Source organism: Rhinolophus hipposideros, assembly GCF_964194185.1.
Source record: "Rhinolophus hipposideros genome assembly, chromosome: 14".
Classification (NCBI taxonomy): Eukaryota; Metazoa; Chordata; class Mammalia; order Chiroptera; family Rhinolophidae; genus Rhinolophus; species Rhinolophus hipposideros.
In genome coordinates, this window is record NC_138060.1 from 59,179,756 (window position 1) to 59,202,636 (window position 22,881).

At 50.3% G+C, this 22,881-nt stretch overlaps 1 protein-coding gene across 7 annotated transcripts in view; it reads right to left on the reverse strand.

The window, feature by feature from the left end:
• Window positions 1–22,264, reverse strand: part of FYCO1 (FYVE and coiled-coil domain autophagy adaptor 1) — a 78,135-nt gene extending 55,871 nt beyond the window's left edge. Inside the window, exons 1-6 of one of the 7 annotated variants that reach the window (XM_081071604.1) lie at window positions 22,127–22,228; window positions 19,733–19,863; window positions 11,121–11,279; window positions 7,791–7,897; window positions 5,014–5,139; window positions 1,117–1,223 (exon numbers count right to left, since the gene is read on the reverse strand). In XM_081071604.1, coding sequence (XP_080927730.1) covers window positions 1,117–1,223; window positions 5,014–5,139; window positions 7,791–7,897; window positions 11,121–11,175 — 395 coding nt within the window. In that variant the 5' untranslated portion in view covers window positions 11,176–11,279; window positions 19,733–19,863; window positions 22,127–22,228. Of the gene's footprint in view, window positions 1–1,116; window positions 1,224–5,013; window positions 5,140–7,790; window positions 7,898–11,120; window positions 11,280–11,778; window positions 11,993–19,732; window positions 21,347–21,709; window positions 21,943–22,126 lie in introns of those variants that run through there. The other 6 variants (XM_081071605.1, XM_081071606.1, XM_081071608.1 and 3 more) reach the window with 6 other exon arrangements.
• Between the last annotated feature and the right edge of the window lie 617 nt (window positions 22,265–22,881).

Sequence of the window (22,881 nt, forward strand, 5' to 3'; positions counted from 1 at the left end):
CGTTCTTATGTGAGGAGCCGGAGCTGAGACCCCGCCGGACGCCCCGCACAACACCAGTTTAAAGGGGAAGGAACAGAAGACGAACTGTGAGGTACCAGCTGTTTCACTTCCCGTGAGGTGACGGGAATTTAAAAGGACAATGTTGGTGAGTGTACAGAGCTGCGTGGCTGTTGTCTGTGGACTCTGATACACTGGAGCCAAGCTGTTTAGGACGGTTTTCACCAAACACCCAGAACAAAATAACCTTCACATCAAGCATGTGAAGGTTCTCGACTCACGTGAATGCACAATGCCCATCTCACGAGCGAGAAACACGTCTTTATGCAAATCAATCTTAAAGGCAACAAAATGAAACCAAGTACTTTTCCCCAACAGGTCTTTCTTTTAGAATTCAGAAGTGATTTCTTTCTTTGAGGAACTGGAAGAATGCTCCCGGGGGAGAGGGGAGGCAGAGCTGGCAGAGGGGCACTGGGCAAGCCGAGCTGCCGCCCATCAAGGCCTTGTCAGGACCTTCTCCCAGCTTTACACCCTCAATCCTGCCTCCCCCTTCCCTCCCCCCAGGCTTCATCACTAGCAGCACCAAGGGTCCCAAACTGGTCACCCATCACAATCTCCGGGGGCCCCAGACACACCCAGCAGGCATTGACTCCCTGCCTCGGGTGAGGCTCCAGGCTCCATGGTGTTAAAACCCCACAGCTGACGCTGCTGAGGCCACGGCTGCAATCCACTGGGTCCGGGGTGACACGTGGGGTGTGTCCGTCCATTCATTAGCCAGCACCACGGACATGCTATCCACCAGGGAAAACTACCTGGCACTAGGAGTTAGGAGACCTGGACCCGAGCTCCTGCTTTACAACTCAGCATCGCTGGGTCCTAGAGAAGGGCTCTAGGCTCTCTGAGCCTCAGTTTTCTCAGCAGTAAACACTCAGTGCTACGTGCCCCATGTGTGCCAAGGACCGTGGTAGTGACAGATAAGAGAGGATGACAGATGCGGAAGGGCTTTGCTTGTGCCAAGGTGCCACACAAACAGGCATGCAGTTGTCCTTACTATTAATGAGGGGACTTCGATTCATTTCTGAATGGTATGGGGGCCATCCCAGCACCTGACATATTTACCTGGTCACTTTGACGTTCATGAAGCACTGCTGTAAGGTGTCTGCCAACCTCTGGTGCACCAAGGAGTAGCGAATAAATGCTCTTCCTTTTCCCAGAGATGTTCGCAGCTGGAAAAAGTAGATCACATAGAAATGAAGAGCTGTTGGCCTAACTAGAGACCTGGCCTCATAGATGGCTTGAATGAAACAGAAACAGGGCGGAAAATGTCACACTGGCTTCACTCATGTCCCTCAAACGACATGAAATGTTTGCTAATGTCACCGCACAGCCTGAAGTGGGTGGACTTCTTGCAGGCCTCCACCCAGAATCATCTGCAGACCCCAGCAAACATGTCCAGGAAGCTATGCTCGTGGGAGGCTCTCCAAGCTCTGTGGACTCCACGGATGGGATCCTCCCTCGTCTGCTCCATCAGAATCTCTGGGTTTGGAGTCAGAGATAAAACTGTATGATTTTTAACTTGAAGTATTTAGAATGTACCTTGGATATAAAGGAAGGGCTTCTCACACCAGAACTGAGCTTGAGTGAGAGATGGCCTCAGTTTGGCTAATGAGGGTAGGGGGGAGGGAGGGCAAAGGGCAGAACCTTGATGGATGTAGAACTGCCTCCTGAGTCCTCAGGAAACTATCAGTAAAACCCACGTATCTATTAATGCTTTCCTGGTTGGGTTTCTTTTCAGCTGCATTTAGTCAAAGATGTCCAGGGAGCGAGAGCAAAGGGTATCTCTAAGTGGTCGGTCACACTGGGGTAACAAAAACACGGGTATGCTTCTATTTCAGGAAGTCTGAGGTGGACGGTGCAGGCCTGTCTTCGGAACCTCTCCCCACCACACCAAAACATGGTTTCCAAAGAAGTTTCTGGAAGCTTATTGTGATGGAGGCGAGGTATGCTGGTCAGAGACTCTGCCAGTTGTGGACATACAGCCACCAAGATGGATGGGATCAAGGGGACAGCCACAGAAGACACTTGAGACCAGTTTGCAAATGAGGACTCACACTCTTGATGTTTTAGCCCCAGAAGCTCAAGGTAAGTTGGCAGGAATTCAGAAGCTCTCAACCTACCACAGGTGCCTGTTCTGCCAGGCTCTGGCTCTGAGTGGGGTAAGCAGAGACCCACACCCTCCTGACCCTTCAAAGGTCAGAGATGTTTCACTTGCTGGCAGGGGAAGAGGCAGCAGTGGTTTCACCAAGATGGCCATAACCCTCCACACTATTAAGAAACCAACTACGGCACTGCATTGAGACAGGAAGTAAGTGGCACAGCCTTGCGCCTTGGAACATTAATGATGGTGTAAACATCCAAGTATAAAACACCTTTTAGCTCAGAGCTATTGCTGACTCAGGAAATGACACCACAAGATGTAATAGTTCTAAAAAACAAAAAGGTGTGAAACCTCAGGAACTACAGATGCTGTATGGCATTTCTCCCTGTGAGCTTTGTGGGTCTGAGGTAAAGTCAGGATGTCTGGAAATGAAGGCGGGAGGCAGCCTGACCCCAGCTTTGTAATAACCCCCATGGCATGGCTACAGACAGCTGATCACGACAGATGATGCCCAGGGGAGAATCTTGATGGCATCCCCACTGAGGAGTGAGGTGAGAACAAAGTGTTCAGTGGTGATATTAGAAACTCCGGCAGCGAGAACAGCTGAGCAAGGCATTGTGAAGCGAAGCCTGACAGTCATACACCCCCCCCACCCCAGGCCCATGGAACCTCGTAAGAACCTCGTATAACTGCCCATGTCTGCAAGCTCCCAAGAGGGGTGTGTCCTTATTAGCAAAACGGCCATTGTAACAGCGTTTGGAACATCGGATTTTTTAATGGAAAACAAGTGAGTCCATATTTTTAATCAGGCCTATTAACCGAATTTATTACATATATATATAAAAAGGAGCTATTTATTTTATGAGGTCTTTTTAAACATCTCTTGGGGAAGAGAACAATAGTTCCTATGTACTCCAAATGGAAATACTGCACAGCCTTTTTATTTTTTTGAGATCATGGATCTGCTTTCACTACCCAATTCCTTAAAACTTTCAGCACTTAATCAGAACTCACACGCACTGTATCAGGAAGCGATACAACAGCAGCAGAGGACAGGGAAGTCTCGACGCAAGCCATGTCGAGCCGACTGTGCTCTAAGCCAGGCCACTGTGCCAGGAGCCAGGTGCCACGCCGCACCCTGGTTCTCATCTGGCCCGTGTGGAGAGCCGGGCGCAGTCCAGGCTGAGCCCAATCTCTTCTGAACCTTTAGAATTAGAGCCTTGGGCTGTTTCAGCCCAAATGTCTGCCTCCCGTCCCAAGGAGCCTGAGGGACCCAGAGATACATCTCATCCATTAACGTTACATTTACCTCCTGGCTTGTTGGCCTAGATGGCACTTGATTACTGATTGAAGTTAACCCAGGTATCCAGCAGCCCCTCCTGCCTGCAGGGCGGTGACCGCTGGATACTTGGTTAACTGTAGTCAGTGTTCAGGAAGGCCAGGGACAGCCCGAGCCATTCCTCACGATGGTGCCCCACAGAGCAGAGCCGGCAACTGAGGTGAGATGACTGGACCCTATGGCAGGCGGAGCCTACGCCAGCCACACCCACCACACCCACCACACCCACCAAGGATCGCGCAGGTTTGGCTTCTAGAAGTCAGTTTTTCTAGCCTTGGATTGTCTAAAGGTTGAACTGCATTATAAGAAAAGAAGAGGAAACTAACAAAAAAGCAGATGTAAGCATTTCATAACCCTGGATAATGAGTATTAAACTAAATTTATTTCCAGACTTCAGCTGTTTGAAGTCATAAAGGTGAAGGCTTCAGTTGCTCTGAAGACTGGAAGAAAATGACAATGAGAACTCCTAGGCTTCTGGGGAGAAGGGCGACAATGAGACCGCTCTCCAGATTTATGATGCATTAAAACACTGCTCCACACCATGGACCCCAGGGTCCCCAAGGCACGATCTCACGAGATGCTACATGGACATTAAAGAAATGTGCAGAACAAACTCTTCCAAGCCAGGGTCTCGTCTCGCCTCATTTTCTCCGGTGTCAGAGGGTGCAGCTGGTGGAAAATACCCAGCCCTCAATGTCAGCGCTTGTGTCATTCTCTTTAAGAAACCCATCCAGCTCCAGTCCCCCCAGAACACCTGACTCCGTGGCCTTTGCAGGAGGCCAGCCAAGGAGCACATCTCTGGCTTTCAAGTGACTTTCAACTTAATGACAAGATACTGAAAAGATGAACGGCATAAACCTTTAGGCCTCCTGCCCTAAATCTAGGCGGTTAGCACTCCCTAACGTGCAAAGTTCTTTACTCGCAGGTGGACTAGGTTTATGAGAAAGAGAGAGAGAAAAAGATTCATATGGAGTGGCAGGTGGGAGAGAGGCAGAAAGGAGAGTGAGGATGAATGTTGCTGCTTTGGAGTTTTGTAAAACAGCAAAGCCACGACATTCTGCTCCTGAGGGGCTCAGCACTTACAGCTTAGCATGTCAGCATTTTAAGAAATGACTCTTCATTTCAAATCCAAGTTCCCTAGGCAAACCACAGGGAAAGCAATCTAGCAAACGTTAAGAATATTCTCTAAGAAACTGATTTTTATAGAAAGTTGGAGGTGTCCTGTGCTGTCCTGTGTTGGTTAGAGGGGCATCAAGAGCCGACCATGGTGAACAGCCCACCCTGACAGGCAATGTGTGGGTTGTGATGTAACAACAGAGCATTCCCAGCCATTTCTCAGTCACAAATGCTCAATCGGGGCTCCCTGAGCTCCTGGGCACTGAGCATGCCTGGACTGGACTTCTTCACTTCTTTACCACCATACACCCCACTTCCTCACTCGACTGCCTGCAGCAAAGGCCTCTCTGCAAGAGATGCGTCAGGAAGGCAGGAGAAAGACTTGATGTTCTTGGCTTCTTACCTCTGAAATAGACTTGACGAATCGGATCCCATCATTGGCTCCTTTCACCTTGGTGAGACAGGCACAGAAGTAATCCCAATAGTCCTTCTTGTTGCCCAAGAGGGTCGCCTTCTCTTTCTGATCAAACTGGGGAGGGAAAAGGGCAGAGAAAGGAGGTTCAAACCTGCTGCTGTTCATCCTACCATTTAAATGATAACTAATGATCGCTTCTGGGGTGGCCGGATGGCTCAGTTGGTTAGAGGGCGAGTTCTCAACAACAACGTTGCCAGTTCAATTCCCACACGAGATGGTGGGCTGCGCCCCTTGCAACTAAAGATTGAAAACGGCGACCAGACTTGGAGCTGAGCTGCGCCCTCCACAACTGGATTGAAGTACAATGACCTGGAACTGATGGGCCCTGGAGAAACACACTGTTCCCCAATATTCCCCAGTAAAACTTAAGAGTTTAAATAAATAAATAATAATAATAGCTTCTTAGTTGCCTGGCACTGGGCAAAGCACTTTACTGGCATTATTTTCATTTATTAGCAAATGAAGGTGTTTTAACTCCAATTTACAGATGAGGAAACTGAGGCTAGGAGAGGTTAAGTAACTATCTCAAGGTCATACAACTAGTAAGATTCAGGAATAATAGCACCCCTGAAAAGATTTATCCCTTAAGAGACCCTGTGCTCAGAGTTGGATGGAAGACCACCAAAGTTGTGATTAACAGCTTTGATAAAGATACATAACAACTTACAACAAAGAAATACACGTGTCAAGTCTTAAGGGCAACGTGAAGAGTGTTAACTACATCTCAACTTAAGGAAATGAGTAAGTGGCATTTTATCTCAGTTACTCAAGTGTCAATAATGTTTTAATATACATACAATGAATTCAAATGTCAGCTGTGAGTCATTTCAAATCCAAAACCAAAATGAGCTGGTTGGATAAAACAGGTCCATAAACATGTTCACAATGTAAGAGAGAGAGCTAGTTGAAAAGGCACATGAAGGGTGAGTCCTCCAGCACGCTGGAGGCGTCTCCTCCAGTGGGCTTTCCTCCTGTATACTTCGGTGGGATGTGGGGTTGCAAACTAAGGGTGTTCAAAATGTATATCTTTCTCTAACGTAACATTTTAGAGCATTTTTTTCTGATTGCATGCATATACAGTTAGGAAATCTGGATTAAAAAAAATAGAAAAAATTAGAAACTATAATGCCTAACACCACCACTCTAAGATAACTTCTGTTAACAATTTGATCCATTTCCTTCCTGCAGTTGCCTGTATTTTTCCACACCTGCAGCGTTCTATAGATCTGCGCTTCTTGAACCAAGCAGACACATGCATTAGGCTGTGGGCGTGTTAAAACTTCCTGGGCTGACCTCAAAGATCCTGATTTGGGGGGTCAGGGTGGGAACCAAGAATACATTCCTAACGTGCTCCCAGCTGACGCCTATGTGGCTGATCCTGGGCTGCTTGTCTTGTGGGCCGTGATGACAGCCACAGTAATGAATGTTTAATCCCACTTTGCTTAGCTCCACCTGCAACACCTCAGCCACCTGAGGAGGACAGAATATGATGAACACATAGTCCACTCTGGATTGCAGACTCCGAGCACACTTTATTGGCTGTGGGATAGATACAGGTGTCACGAGCAGAACAAGAGGGACTTCTCAGGCTCAGCACACAGGAACGGGCTTTAGCTTATTATACAGCACACCCTCCTACCCCCACGAACTGCAACAGCCCACAACTCACATCCAGCTCAAACCCCTCTCAACACAGTAGAACAAATTCTGACAGTAGTTACAATACTCGGGGAACACACAAATCCCTCCTAGGGTCCAGCCCACAGTAGGCTGTGGAGGATAAGTCAGGAGAGCACCAAGGATCCAGCCTGCGTATTTGTTAACTTCGTCAGTAGCCCAATCTGACAGTGACTTCTTGACATTGAACATCTCTTTCTCCTGTGGGTCTCTGGCACCTGGTAGTACGCAACACCAGCCAATTCCAGGGCAGCACGAAGGCAGCATGAAGGCAGCAGGAAGGCCAGGAGACCCACCCAGGACCTAAATGCCTTTCCTTTCCAGCACCAAAGACAATTCAAGAATGCAGAGCAATTACAGAAGAGCCAAGAATTGCATTTTGAGCTCTACTCTAATCAAAGAACAAACCATAAATACAATCCCCAGATAAAAACAAATGCGAGCTGCCCCAGGGTAGCCCTAGCGGCCCTAAGCAATCTCAGTGATAACGGAAAAACACAAAACAAAGTCTCCCTCTATCACGGACCCAGCTGTGAAAGCCCTAACCTTGCTGGAGTCAGGATTCTTACAGGACTGGGGACTAACACTTTGAGCAGCGAGGCTCTAAAAATAGGGGCCTCTGGATAATTTTCAGAGGGCCCACACACTCCTGGAAAATGCGCGATTGGTTGTATACACACACACACACGCACACACGCATGTTTCTTTGGGAGACATTCCACAGCTTTCACCAGACTCTCAAAGGGAGACGTGACTGCCCCAAAGTTAGATCTCTGCTATACAGTGACCTTGCGACCTCTGCCTTACGCTGACCTAAATCTCTAAAGAATGTTCTGGATTCTCAAATCATCCTAAGGGGCAACATTCCGATTCCCCAGTGGACGGCACTTGGTGGCCGGACTTTCAGTCTGACAGGACAGCTCAATGCTCCATTGAACTTTCGGGACCACATCCTGAATGCTGATGAGTCACCCAAGAGGGAAATGAGACAGCAGAGCAGAAATCAACACATCACAGGAGTCACTTACTTGAAGGAGATACTCAAGTTTGTAAGAAAACTTATGCAAGCTGGTGCTGTCATCTGTGATGGGTTCCCCTGCTTCCTTAAATTCTTTGCTTAGTTCTGTCACAGCATCTTAAAGACAACAAACAGGAACATGTTATCAAATGGTGATCGACCTCAGAGAAGTGAGAAAAGCAGAGTAACTCCAGGAAGCATGAGGAGTAAGTGGTCAGCGATGGAAAAGCAGCTCAGAAATGTGAAGGATGTCAACATCTATGGGACGTTGGCGAAGCTCCCACAGTGGTGACAGCCCACCGGTCCTTCGCCACAGCTCGCTGGCTGGGCACAGTTCTGGGCTATCCCTGTAGGGCCACCACATAGGCCTTGTAATTTGCATGCAGTATTTGGTCAACACATGTTGGCTGCGTGGATGAATCATGTGGAAGTCCCCCGATACTGACCCAGAAAGCTTTATGTTTCTTGCTGTCCTTCACTATCATTCTACTGCTCAGTACAGGTGAGTCCAGGCTTCAGAAGACCAGAATGTACAAATACTAGACTAGCAATGACAATCCCAAGAAGGACAACAGTAGCTGTTAACTGTCTGCCTGTTAGGGGCCCGGCTTTTGCATGTCTTTCTCACTTAATACAGCACTGTGAGGCAGGGAGTGCTTCATTTCAACAAACCTGAGCTGCAATTGATTTTAAGATGATCCCAACTTCAGAGCTATCAAAATATGACAAAAAATAAGTACAACTTAGAATTCTGCAGAAGAGGCACTCACGGAGGTGAGAGCGCTTGGCCAAAGATCAAGGATGGCAAACAACACAGCTAGAGTGAGAACCTTGGTTTTCTCAAGGGCTTGGACTCCAGAGCCCCCTGTTCACTTCGGAGATAATTTACCTCCCTGTGCAGAAAAGGGGAAAAACCACCTTTGACCCTCACTCCCAGGCTCTGCGGTGGGACTGTTAGAAGCTGGGTTTCGAGTAGAACTTGGAAAAATGTCTCTAGCTGAAATGGTTGGAAAATGCTGGACAAAACCGTCTTCTTAAAAAATAAACATTTAAGAAAACCCAAAGAAAAACCTAAAACAAATAAACAAAAATCTATCTTCTTCTCTGATAACTCTTAACAGCAAAGGAGCCCGAGCCCCTGACCTCAAGCACCGTGGCTACAGAGCAGGTCTGCCCAGGACACAAACTGAGCCTGAGCTGCTCAAGTTTAATTAACACTGACCCTGCAGGCCAAGGTCAGCTAACAGCAAAGACCGGTTCTTAGCACTGATTCTTACAAGTGACTGTTGCCCAGTTGTACCCTATTTGAGGTGTCTGCTGTGGCTGGCACAGAGAGTTGGGGACTCAGGGGTCGGAGAAGACACGCGCCCTTCCTCGCCCACCCTCAGGCTGGCTGAGCGCTCACAACCTGAACTGGGAACTCCTGAGATTTTGAAAGAGTGAGCCTTGGATATGAAACACCAAGTTTCTAGCTCTAGTCTCTGATAAAGCAAATGCATCAGGAATAATCCTAGCTTCACGTGAGTTGTTTGCTTCTGCCAACAACCCTGAGCAGTGGGTGTTATTATCAAAGCTAACACTGGGCCTTGGAAGGCGAAGGGACTTGTTCAACATCTGCCAGGGTTACAATGTGGAGCCAGGAGCTGCCCCCGAGCCTGCCTGACACCAAAGCCCTGGTAGCTGCTGTCACCAGGACAAGAGGCTGCCCTGCAAAGGGTGAAGGCTGTGCACTGCACACGGACAGCTCAGTAAGGATACACCAGCAGAAGCTGGAGGCTGGCTGTGTGCTTGTCTGGACAGCTACCAACAGGTAAAAAGGAAGGGCGTGGAGAACGCAGTGCCTTGTAAGGATTCCCACCGAAGTGTACTGGACGTTCTCTTCTCTCTTCCTCCCACTGAGGACCTCTGGGTCCCAGACTTACCGGAGAACCAGGGACCGAAACACAGAGAAGACTGCCTATGCTGTGGAGAAACTCTCAAGGACAGTGGCAAATGCAGATTTGCAGGGATTGTCGTGTGTGTGTGTGTGTGTGTGTGTGTGTGTGTTTGTGTTTTAAAGCATCAACATTTTAGCCGGAAGCAGACTGGTATGGTTAAGAGCACAAATTCTGGCACCCTGTGAGTGCACACCCAGGCCCTGCCCGACTGGACGTGTGACCTTAAGCAAGTCACTGAACCTCTCTGTGCCCGCTTCCGTATCTGCAAAATGGGAATAACGATGGTTCCTATCTCACGGAACCAAACCTGAGGGCTCAGTGAGTTATTTTCTGTAAGACGTGTAGGACAGTGCCCGACACATGTGAAATGCCATGTGATTATTAGCTAGTAGAGGCCCAAAGTGCTATGTAAATAGGAGATAAGCCTGAGAAGGCAATTTTTTTATCTCATCGACTGTAGCCTTCAGAATGAGGACTGTGTGGCCACCACCAGCCCGATGGCCCTGGGCAGGAGAGGCTCCTGTTGGTCATCACGGTGTCTGAGCAGTAGGACCCTGGGCCTTCGGTGTGTCAGAAGACTGTCACCGTGGTCTCTGCGAGGAGGACAAAGTGGTGAGTGTCAGATAATGTTGCAGCAAGTGCAGGAGCTCCAAAGAGGCTTACAAGACCAGCACTGGGGTCTGCGGGGTCGGGAAAACTTGCCAAAATTCTGACCTTTGGCCCACCCCCTGAAAGGTAGGACTCGGGTCCTAGACTCTGCAGCCGGCAGAGAAAGCAGCCCCTCCTCCTGACTTCGCTCCTGTTTATGCACCCCTCCACTCCCGGCCGTCTTCAGCGAGAGGCCCACAGGCAGTGTCTCTCACTGGGCACGGCCACACATGGTGAGGTCCGGCAGGCAGCAGGCCCAGAACTGGACTGTGTCCCAGGCAACCGTCCGTCCGTCCACCACGACCAGTTGAGACAGCAAAACAAGAAAGACGGGTATCTGGTCTTCCTGCTCAGAGGGAAGGAGAACACTGTTCCCCAACTGGGCCACCTCCATCAGAGTCCAGAGGCTCGTGATTAAGCCAAGTAAATACAGAGCCACAATAAAGCCAAGAACAAATGAACACAGACACACACACACTCACACCCACACCCACACACACCCGCCCGAGAAAGGAGTAATCGATTTTGTTCACAAAGTGGTTTTACAGTGCCCCGGGATGAGGGCCAGGCAAGCTTTCCCAGCCTTACACAGGACGGACATCTGAGCCCCGAATATTTCCATATGACGTGTCCTGAGGGCTCCAATTACTCTCGTGTGAACACAGCTGACAGGGCTCAATTTCAACTGGCAACAGCGAGAGCACAGTTACAGCTGCCTCCAACCCAAACCCACGTGCCAAGAAGCCTAACCGTACCTTGCAAATCGCGGATGATTCTCTGGAGCTGGCCCTCCGCCCCGGTGGAAGCCATGGCTGCTGGCTGCAGGCCGCCTGTCCTGGCCGAGCAACTTCGGCCTTCGGCCTGCGTCCTGGGTCCTGGGTCTGGTCAGCAGGAGTCAGACTCCATGGCGGCACCTGCAGCGGGAAGAGGCCGTCACAGATGTAATGTAAGGACAGGAGAGGGACGCTGCTCTGGCACAAAGTCGCCCGTTTGGGCGTCTTCTCATAATGGGAAGGGCTTGACCTTTCTGCGTGGGCCTTGCTCTGTGGGCATTCCCTGCCTGGCTTCTGACACACTCATATTCAGACACAATGACCTGGTTTGGGCCTTAAAAAGAAACAAGATCAACCAGAGTGGCCTATTCTTTGTGAGTTCCCGTCCTTCCTGCCCTGAGACAGCATTGCCTCACTTTCCACCTTTCTAGATGTCCCCCCCCTCCCCGTGGCTTCCCACACCCCCAGTATACCAAGGCCAGAACGAGTCAAACCCCAGTTCCTGGCCTGCTAAGCCTCAGGTGCCGGCTGCCACCAGCCTCCTGCCTCCCCCTGCCCGGCCCCACATCCTCCCCATGCAAGCTTTCTCGGACGGCTGGTCAGTAACCTCTGGCCAGGAGCGTGGGCTGAGGACACATACCCTCAGGGCTTCTGCACCAAGGAAAGCCCGGCTTGCCTCGCGGGGGAAGGGCTGCAGCGCCCGCTGCCCAGAGTCCGGCTCTGCCTGGGTGGGCCGACCCCGCCGGGCCTGCCATCAGGGCTCCGCACAGCCTTCGGGACCAGTCAAGGGACACTTCTATTTTAAGCTCAGTTACTGTCCTCTCATGGCTGGTGAGTCCAGAGTTACCAGCCCTACTTGGGCAGCTGCTGAAGTGATTTAAGGACACAGTAGTGGCTGCAGTCCAATAAAGATGAGGAGATACGAGCGGCATCGGAAAGAGGCCTGGACGTGCACGTGGACCCTGCTGGGTCCTCCTGTCAGAAGCTCTACCTCCTTCCTCAGCTGCCCACCGCAAAGTCATAGTGTTTGCTGGCAAAGCAGCTGGCAAGACTGAAGGCGGCCATAGTAGCAGCCACCACTACCTGAGGGCCTACTGTGTGCTGGGCCCTGTTAGGTGCCTTACACACGTCTTTTTAATTCTCACAATCGCCCTAGTGGGGTAGGTAACGTACAGAAGAGGAACTAGCATTCAGAGAGGCCGTGAAACTTGTCTAAGGCCACAGGCCAGCAAGGAGTAGAATCGTGGTGTAAACCCTGGTCAGTGTGATTTCAAACTCTGTGGATTTACAGTTGAGCCACTGTCACTACAGCAAATGACCAACCACTTCCACTGGCTTCTAGGAACCACCCTGAATGCCAGTGTCTCCCAAATCACATGCCCCCACCCTGAGTGTTTCTAACACGTGCTGGCCCTCGCTCTCCTGCTGCCATCTTCCCCTTACTGCTCCAGGGGCGAGGCAAGCAGATCCCGGAATAGAAATGATCCCAACCTCATGCTCCTCCAAATATTTACGTAAGCATTCCGGCCTCAGCCTGCGGGGAGGAGGGCCTGTCAGAGGGCAGATATGCCCAGGCCTATTTTTAACTAACAAGCCAAGCAGCTGTGAGTCAGTGAAAACAAGGACCAAAGAGGGCTTCTCTCGCCTGGGAAGAACGAGACAGACACACACCTGTACCACAAAGACACGGAGCCCCAGAGTCAGAGTATCCCGAAAACCCTCCAAAGCCCCCCAGCAAGTGCTGGCACCCTGCCCATCAGACAAACTCAGGGTGGGAGTGGTTTACAAGAAGCCAGCCTGCCTGTCCTGGGCATCTCTCCAGGTCGCCTGAAAAACACAGAGCCTGAGCAGGGAACAGTCAGGGCCCTAGAGAGGGGGAGCCTGGGCTCGGCCAGATTTCTGCAGGGGCTCTGCTGCCCAAACAACACTTTGCCCCACCTGGCTCATGATGGTCAATGCACAGCTGCCCTGACACCACACTCTGCCAAGCACCTACTATGTGTGGGCTGGGCACACAGAGGCATGCAAGGCACAGGCCAGTTCGGGAGGAGCTTGGCTGGGCACCAAGGAGGGAGACAGAAAAATATCCAGATATCAGGATCCGGCAGAAGAGGTCCACCCAGAGATATGGATAAAAAGTTACAGGCATTCGGCAATGAAGAGGCACGAGCTACAGATACACACAACAAATGCTTTTTGCTGAGTCAAAGAAGCCAAGCTGCAAAGGCTACACACTTCACGACCCCGTTTTGCATGACATTCTTGCTAAGGCAAAGCACTGGGAAGAAATCAAATCAGTGGTTGTCAAGGTCTGAGGGTGAAGGGAGGCTCTGACTACAAAGGAGTATACAGAAATTGTGGGGGGCAATTCTGTTCTATCTTGATTATGGTGGTGGCTACATGACTATGTATATCTGACAAACATATATTTGTCAAAACTCACATCTTGTAAAATACATCTCAGCAAAAACAGCGGCATTGTGATGAATTTAGAAAGATGCAGTGGGACTGAGGAAGGGAAAACTAATTCTACTCGGGGAAGGGAGAGGGTGGTAGGCACCTGGTGATGGCAACTGAGTTGGGCCGGGTCTGAAAAATGAACAGCAGGTCTTCAGAGAGACCCAAGGAGGAAAGGGCGCCAGGGTGGAGAGTACGTATAAAGCCTGTTTCTCTACCTGGGTTCCTTTCCTGAATGTTGTCAGCCCAGAGAGAGCCTTGTAGTTTCTGGAAGAACTAATCTTGGGGGAAGATGACTAATACCCCATGAGTCTTCTAACAAGCCTGCTGGGTCTGTGTTTACTTCAACTAGAGGAAAGCCTTGCACACGTGGGAGAGGGCGGAGCTTGAAAGGAAGTGATAACAACAGATTCTGAGTTAACTTATCCAGGCTCTGGCCAGGACAATGCGTGAACTAGACAACCGGCTGCATTTTCTAGAAACCAGCCCTCTGGATTCTGCCATGAGGGACGGAACAACATTTGTAAACCAAACGAGCATCCCGGTAGGTGAAGCCTGGGCACAGACAGAAACATGCTCGTTCGGGACGTCCTGGCCCTCAGGGAGGCCTGAGCCCAGGCCTTCTCCACCTGGCCCTAGGAGTGTACCCGGCTGATGCCAAGTCCCCAGGTCACGGCTGAGCTGTGCCAGCGGCTGACAATACAGCTGCTTTCCCAAAGGGGCTGCGCCACCACCAAGGTAACGAGCCCTCAGAAACTGGCTGACGGGCATGGAGGTCACAGTGGGCTTTCCACCGCGCCTGAGGGTCACCGTCTCAAAGGGTTTCCGGAAGTCAACGCGAGCTTCCTTGGTAGAGCACAGTCTCCACAGGGATGCTGTTTCCATGGGCATGGAAAGGACAACTCCTGGCACTTTGTCCTGCCCTTCCTTGGTCTGAGGTCATCACTGACCATCGACGACAAAGACGGGGCACTGTCGCTCGCCACACCAGGGTTAACTTCCCGGTGTCTCTAGATAACTTTGCCCTTTGGTGGAGGGATGAAGCTTTTCTTTCTTTTTTTTTTTTTAATTTTTATTCACAACCCTTCTGACACCAAATGTGTGGCTTTTTCCCACACCGGTCACCAGTTCTGACACCACCTGGATGTCCTACAATTGAATTCGAGTCTGACACTAACCATCTCCAGTGAGTGCCGACCCCGGGGTCAGGGCTCGGTCCCCAGGACTGCCCGCTCCAGGCAGTAGCAGCCAGTACAGGTTGCTACCTGTACTTCTGACCAACCACCTAGAACCCAGGGGGGGCCCACGATCCCCTCCTTGGGTTCAATAATTTGCTAGAACGCCTCAAAAAACTTGGGAAACTCTTTACTATTACTGGTTTATTTTATCTTACAGTTTTATTACTATTTATTTTAAAGAATACAATTCAGGAACAGACAAATGGAAGAGATGCACAGTTGGGGGGAATGAAAGGCTCTCCCATGGCCTGGGGCTCCCCACCCTCCTTACAAAGGCACGACTGATTAAATCACTGGCCACTGTGATTAACTCCACCTTCAGTCCCTCTTCCCCTCCCCAGAAGTCTGGGGGTGGGACCCACGAGAGTTCTAACCCTCTAATCTCTCGGTTGGTTCCTCTGGAAACCAGCTACCACCCTGAAGCTACGGGGGACCTCAGCCAAGAGCCACTCATTAGCATCAACTCAGGTACCGTAGAGAGGGGTTTGTTTTGAAGAACAAAAGACGCTCCGATCAGGAAATTCCAAGGGGTTTAGCTCTGTGCCAGGAACGAAGGACAATGGCTAAAAGTGTATTTCTTATTGTCTCACAGAAGTCTGGCTCGAGCCAGCTCAAAGCTGACCTCCACCCCCACTAGCAAACTGCTCCCCTAACTTAGGAGACACTCAGCGGCAGCTTCTGTCCACATCACCATGGCTGCTTCAGCACTGGGGGAAGGACTCCAGGACCCCCACACCTTACAGGACCCCCAAAGTACAAGTTACCTCCATGAACCCAGGGTCCTTGTTGCGTGACAAGTAAAAACCTCTATCACTGTCTCTGGCAAGCTCTTTCAAATAACAGAGAAATATATTTTATAAAATTTGGGAGAACATTGGGTTCTCTAGCCAACAATTCACAATTATGTTTAAACTTACCCAGAATGTCTGAAAATATCTAATCTTCTGAAAGGGAAAGGGACTAAATGTATGTTTTAAAATTCTTATTTATTACCTGGGACTACTGCCTGAATGCCTAGTCATGTCCTAGGTATTATTTTAGAGGTAAAGGATCTTCCCCACCTCCAAATTCCTCCTACACTTGCCCAGAAGCCCTAAATGCCTTAAACAACAGACACAGCAGTTTAGTCCCAAATTAAAACGCAAGACTGACTCTTGTAAACTTATTTATACTATGGTGCAAATGACTAACCTTCATAATGTTGCCCAGAAACTGGCTTTGACAGGAGCAACACAGCATCTGAGTAGCTACAGAAGGAAAGAAGGAACAGAAGGGGAGGAAGAGGAGGTTTGGGCGTGGAAGACAAGCTTGCCGGGCCTTCAACCAAATGTGTCCTACTTGCTCCCAACAGTAGAGCTAAGAACCAGAGAGGGTACCTTACCATTGGGCTTCTCGCAGTCACACAGGGTGGAGCAGACCAGCTGGAAATTCCACCCAGACCAAGACAGGAAGTTAACAAGGACAGTTCAGATCAGTCCAAAGCAGAAAGCCTTTCTGGAAGAGTTCACTGCCTTGGTCTGGTTCAACACACCCAACAGCACATGTCCAGTTACCACCTATGGAAAGGGGGGGTACTAGGCTGGTACCTGCAGCTCTGAAGTCCCAAGTCCCACTGGCTCAGCGCTGAACAGGTTGGTGGGCAGACAGGCTGCCCTCACCAGAGCTGCAAGAAGGTACCTAGGGAAGGGAGTGCTCAGGAGTTGCTCAGAGGTCAGCTCAGAGGCGGACATTTCAGCACACGTGAGCAAAAGCTCATTGGGCAACTCAATCCCTTAGACCTACAATTAACGTGTTGACCAAATGCAGGCCTGGGTCATGTTTCCCAAACACTCCTCCTTGCATGCAATCTTCTGTCTTTCTTAAAGAGAATGAAGACCTGAGACTTTGCCATCACTTCTTGAAACTTCTCTGGGTCCCCCCTCTTTCTCACCAATAATTTCAGGTTTCTCGGTCACTCACCCGGGAACACACATGAAACCGGCCCTAATTTCAGCCCACTGACCTAGGAAAGCAGAGTCAAGAGGGACCTGTGCATGTGAAGTGTTGCTTCTGGGTCTGGGGGAAGCAGACTGTCTTTTTTCTTAGGAAGATGGGCAGCTGCTCCTGGGAGGGGCTACACATCTGTATTTGGGGCAGCAGTGCCACTGGAAAGCCCAGAGAAAACATCCAGGAAGTGATGATGGCACGTGTAAAAATCTAGGTCATTTCTCGATCAGCTGCACAAATGAGTGAGACCGCAACTGGTGCGTCTACTCCTGTTCCCCAAAGAGCACAAAGCCCGCACAGGTGGAGACAACTGCAGCACTCCCAAATCACAAGCTCCAGGAACTCTCCTGAGCCGAGCATCAAGGCGTCAGTCCAGCTAATGATGAATTAAGAACTGATAGCATGTACTATTGCTCTCTCTGATAGAATGTGCTGCTCCACTAAACACGGCCCTCAGGCAGACAACCCGTAACCTCTACGTGTTAACAAACCGCCTGCCAGCCAAGAGGTGTTGTTGTTGGCACCACTATTAAGAGGCAGGCCGGACCCAGAAGCTGGAGCGACAGCTGTGGATAAGGCCGGTGGAGCCCTGGCCTTCAAGGAACTCACGCTCTAGTGGGGAGGGGCAGACCACAAACACCCCAGTGAGCTTAGAGGCAAATAAAGAGCTCACCTGAGGCCTGTGAGAAGGTCCTAGATGAAGGCAGAGGCACACGAGGCACCAACCTCTGTTTTGCTCAAGATTCTAAGCCCCGGTGCAGGGAGCTCTCCTTTCTTCCACTCTTGTGGCCATCTACAGCTACAGGCATTTCTTGTTCAATCTGCCTTTCCCACTTGTCTGTAAGCTCCACTGCTATTCATTATTTATTCATTATTTCCCCGGCACCTAGCACAGATCTGACACACGGAGGGCCCTCAATGAATTACTTGTTCAATGAATGAATCAGACAAAACCAAACACATTGACTGGCTCTCGCTCCACAAACCAAACGAAACTTTAGGCATAGAAATGTACTAGAAATGTACCAACATGTAAATAATGATAATCATCCTTCAATGGTGGGAAACATGGGTAAATTTTCAAAAAATTCTATTTCTCTGATTTTTCACTTTTCCCTTACGGAGCACAAATTACTTTCATGTTGACTAAAATAATGCATTTAAAAAATCAAGTCTGCCATCAAGTAATTGCAGACATTATACCATCATTATTGTGGAAATATTATAGTTATTATATTCCAAGAATGAATGAAATAAATTAATTTAGCAATCGGGTGGATTAAGTGTGTCTACCGGAGAGTGTGCACCCCAGCTGTGACCCCGAAGTCACCTTGCCCAGAAGCCTCCTTTACCCTACCCAGGACAATGCTAACCACAGCTATTACCACCAACTCCCCACTCAAGCACCCTCCCCGAGGCCCTCTTTCCTCCATTCCTAGAAGTTTGGCTCTGGAACCATCCAAGAGGAACACTGCAAGAGTCGGGGAAGTTTTGATGGATGTGATTCCTGCTGTGCTCCTTGGGGACAAGAGCAACAACCTGGGTATAGACGGGCTGGGGGGATGGGCTACGGTGCCTGTATTCTGGCATTTAGGAGGGGCAAGCAAGACCCAGAATGGCTCTGAAGCATTTGTGGCCACGGGCAAGAAAATGGTCTTCTCTTTTACCCATTGTTGCTGAGTCTTGCCAATTTGGACCCTATTCAGATTTGGAGATTTGGAGTCAGACTAGTCATGTGAAATTTATTATTACCGATAAGATCATACCACGATTGGGTGAGACACACAGTAAGGTTAGCTCACCCAACTATTTTCAGACAATTTTAGCAAATTGATCTATTCTGGGGATGTTACTTGATCTTTTTCTACCTTACGTGGTTTTTGGTTTGTTTCTTGTCTTTGTTTTCCTACAGGATGGGGGTTACCCTTTATCTTCCCTCACAGAGGAGGTGGAGAAGGAGAAGAACAGACATGCTCAGCAGCTATCTTTGGCTGAAGCTCCTAAGTGCCCCCTCCCTGTTCCTGACCAAGGCTGCAGAAGTCCTGGAAAAAGCCCCTGGGGCTATAGGCTCAGCTTGAAGACATCCCTTCTAGCTCCATGTTAAACGACCACCTCTGGTCCAGTTGTCCAGCCCAACTGATGCCCTTGGCCTAGCCCTCTGCATCCTAATGGCCTGCTGGAAATGCCTTTCCCGCTTCAGGTTGTATTTCTAAATTGCAAGGGTTTCCCTAACAGTTTTCTGCTCCACGTCAAAGGTGCGGTACCCCAGGCTCCCGAGATTGTTGGTCAGACCTACCCTTGGGCCCCTGAACCGGCCACAGGGCCACAGTACTGTAACCAGACCACAGCTCTCCTGAGTCTGTCCTCAGAACCACACTGATGTACATATCCTCATCCCTGAAAACAGGATCTTTCAAATGCCACAGACCTGCATGAACAGGAACAACCAGTGGCGATCGCTAAAAGCACCAGGCTGACTGGTTTCCCTGTGAGGAAGAGGGGAAACACACCTGCACACCTGAGCACAGCCCTGCCATCTTCCCCTTCTAAAAGCTGTGGAGCCCACGGGCTCTGAAGCTGAAGCCCTTACTATGGGGACCTACAGTGACACATCTGAAAACTGCAAGAAGATAAACACAGACCCCTGGACACATTTCAATACCCACCCTAATGGTTTATTTAGCTGTTCAAACAGAGGCTCTTCTCCCAATCAAGAGCTTTAAAACAAAACAAACAACAAAAACGCTAAACAAAACTGGCCTGAGATTACAAACAAAAAATACTGTTTATCTTTTGAGCAAGACAATGACATCTGGCCACTAGGTGAGCAGATGTTTGACAAGGCCCAACTGCACTCATGTCTGATCACAGGCGCTTCCAGATCGTTCCAAGTCACCAGTTAATGAACCTTACCTGCGAGGCCGCTGGGGCTGCTCCAGTGAATGTGGCTCCACACTCTGAGTTCCTACCAGTGATTTTCACAGCTGAACAACACGCTTCCTCAAGTTTAAAGGCATTCCAGTCTTGAGTCACCAAAGTTGTCCCTGGAATCGGCAGAGAACACAGTGTGCCCATGAGCCAAACCTCTCCCCTAAAGGGAAGACGAGGACTGCCATTTAAGTGCTGACCGTTCTGGAGAAGCAGCCCACGGCCTCGGTGACCAACAGGGCCAAAGTCACCCGATGTTCTGGTCTCGCTCTTGAAGGCGAGCAGAGTTTGCCACTCCAAAATACGCCCCTTTGGGATTACTAGTTACCTTAGGCTAGTTCATTTTAAGAAAAAGAAGTGAGAGAAGCTCTGAAAACCTAGAAGTTACGGTCTTGTAAAAGGACATTTACATTTGTAAGGGAACTATCCATTTGTAAGGGTGTTTCTCCCTCTCGGTACCAGGCCTGCCTTTACATGCAATGGAGAAGGCAGGAACTTAAATCTGCATAACCACCTTCCCCTTGTTTGCTGTGCTTTTCCCAGTCACCTCCTATTACTGACCTTCTACCCGCAATATCTTCTTTAGCTTTCAGCTGAAAGTGTTATTTAAGGTGATGGCTTCCACCATTTGGGTGAGTTACTCAGTGTTCCTGGGTCTCTCTCATGTGTACAGGAGGTATACATATTATTAAACTTTAATTTGTTTTTCCCCTGCTAATCTGTCTCGTTTTAACTTGATTATTAGTCCAGCCAGAAGAACCTTGAAGAGTCAAGGATAATTCTTCCTCCCAGAGTCCTGTTTTAAGCGGCTCCTCTCATCACAGACATCTGTGGGGGCCATCGCTGCCCCAAAAGGACCAGGCTAAACCCGTAGTTCCTGAACCCAGGCTGGTGTCCCAAAACCAGACACAAGGAGCAAAGACCATCCAAGGAGCAGTTACAAGATCGACTCTAAAGCCACAAAAATCACCGAAGTAAAACATTCACTGTAGAATCTAACAGGTGGTACAATTCTTTCCACGCTTCTGTATGTTGAACCATCTTCCTAATAAAATACTGAACACAATTTAAAAACTAAACGAAGTAGCAAACCCGTTTCCTAAAGCAACAGCCTCTTCGGATCCTTTTAATCAAAGAAGGCCGCAGCCCCTCGCTGAGACAATTAACTCTGCTTCCCAGAGTGATAATAATAATGGCCCATCCCTGGCACAGGGCATTCAATAATTCGTGGACAGTGCTTGTCACAGACAGTGCGGGTCAAGCGCAGCCCAGCCGAGCTGGGCCCACTTCTGAAGGTGGAAGCCACTGAAAGCACAAAATCTCAGCGTGACAACTCCTCCCCAGCTGCGACACCCAGAAGCCGCATCAGGCAGGCGGCGGCGGGGCAGTTGAGCTCGCTGCAGACCACAAGGCTCCCGCTGGCAGGAGGGCAGGGGGCAGACTGGGGCCTGATCCTCTGCCCGCAGCGCCCCTGACCCATTTCTGTGCAGGGAAAGGAAACTGCTGTGGTGAGACCAGCAGAGGGGCAGAGAAGCTGTGGCCAACACGGGCAGTGTCACCAAGGGCTCTAGTTTTTCCAGCGAGGGCAGCCGATGAAACCTGTGAAGAGTGACAAGGGGTGTCGGAGGCCCTCTGTGCACGAACGCGGAGCCACGTGGTTCACGCGTCAACCACACCTGCCTTTCTCGGAACCACAATAAGAAACTGCCGCCCTCCCCCTGCATGTCCCAGCCTCGGCTCTGAACAGCACAGACTCCAGTCCGAGGGGGCGCCGCCACGTCGGAGGCAACCCGCAAGCCCGCAGGTGTTTCGGGGAAGACCAGCGGCGGCCGAGCTCCAGCCCCTGCACTGGGCACGAGGGGCAGAGCGCGGAGACCGGGCCGTGGCCTGAGGATGTCCCGGGGGAACCAACCGCCTTCTGGTGGGAGGAAGGGAGAACCCGGGCACAGTGGCGTCTCGCACCGGCAAGGTCTGGGCTGCCCCGGCCCCGCTGGGCCAGGCTCTGCGCTGCGACTTAGGCCAGCGGCCTGGGGGGCGACGCCCGCAGACACTGCGGCGCCCGAGCCTCCCAGGGCTCGTTCTGAGACCCCGCGGCCCCGCGGCCGTCGCAGCTATGGGAGCTGGTGTTCGGCGGGTCTGTCTTTCTAACTGAACACCCGAGGCACGCTGGGTTCCGGGGTCAGTTTTACCGGCCCGACGTGCCTCCCGGGCCCCCTGGACGAGCGCCAGAGCCCAGGCGAGGTCTGGGGACAACCCGGGATGGGCGGGGACGGAGAGGGCAACAGGTGACAAGCCGCGCGCGGAGGGAAGTTCTCCGCTCCGGGGCCACGAGGAGCCTGGACGCCCCTACAGTCTGGCCGGTACCCCGGTGGCACTTACGCGCTCGAGTGTCCACCGCTGGGCAGAACCGAAACTTTCTGGGGCCAAGCGGAAGAGCGCGGGAGCGCGGCGTGGTCGGCCATGACACGCAGACCGCAACACAGGCCGGTGCGGACTACAACTCCCGGCATGCTGCACAGGGCCAAGGCCTACAACAACCCATCGGACGTCACGTGCAGATGGACGCAGACTACAACTCCCGACAGGCTCCGCAGAGCAGAGGTTTACAGCTACTGGTCCTTCCCGGCAGCCGGCCGGGGGTTAACCCTTGCAATCCCGGCGTGTGCCCACAAACCATGGGTCTGCAATCTTGAAAGCAGCGCTGTCCATGCTTAACTTGAGAATTTGAAATGCGGCTAGTTTGAGTTGAATTGTGCGTGTGTTGTAAGCACAAAATACACCTGAATTCCAACGACTCAATACGAAGAAAACGAATGTAAAATAGCCTAACAATTTTATATTGATTACATGTTGAAATGATAATATTTTTGCTATGTGGAGCTGAATAAGAAACATTGCATATTGATCCCCCTCACTTCTTAATACACTGATCTACTTAAAATGAGTGCTCAAAAACTATGTGTTAATGAACTTCCACCCCTAACTTCTGCCCCACTCTCTGCTCAATTTCTGTTTATTAGTTATATTTTCTATGTGTAAGTTGCAAAGTACTCTGAGAGTGGACTTAGTAGAACAAATGCATTCGTTAATAATATCTATATGCAATAATATCGACTACTACAGCGTCTTTGTGG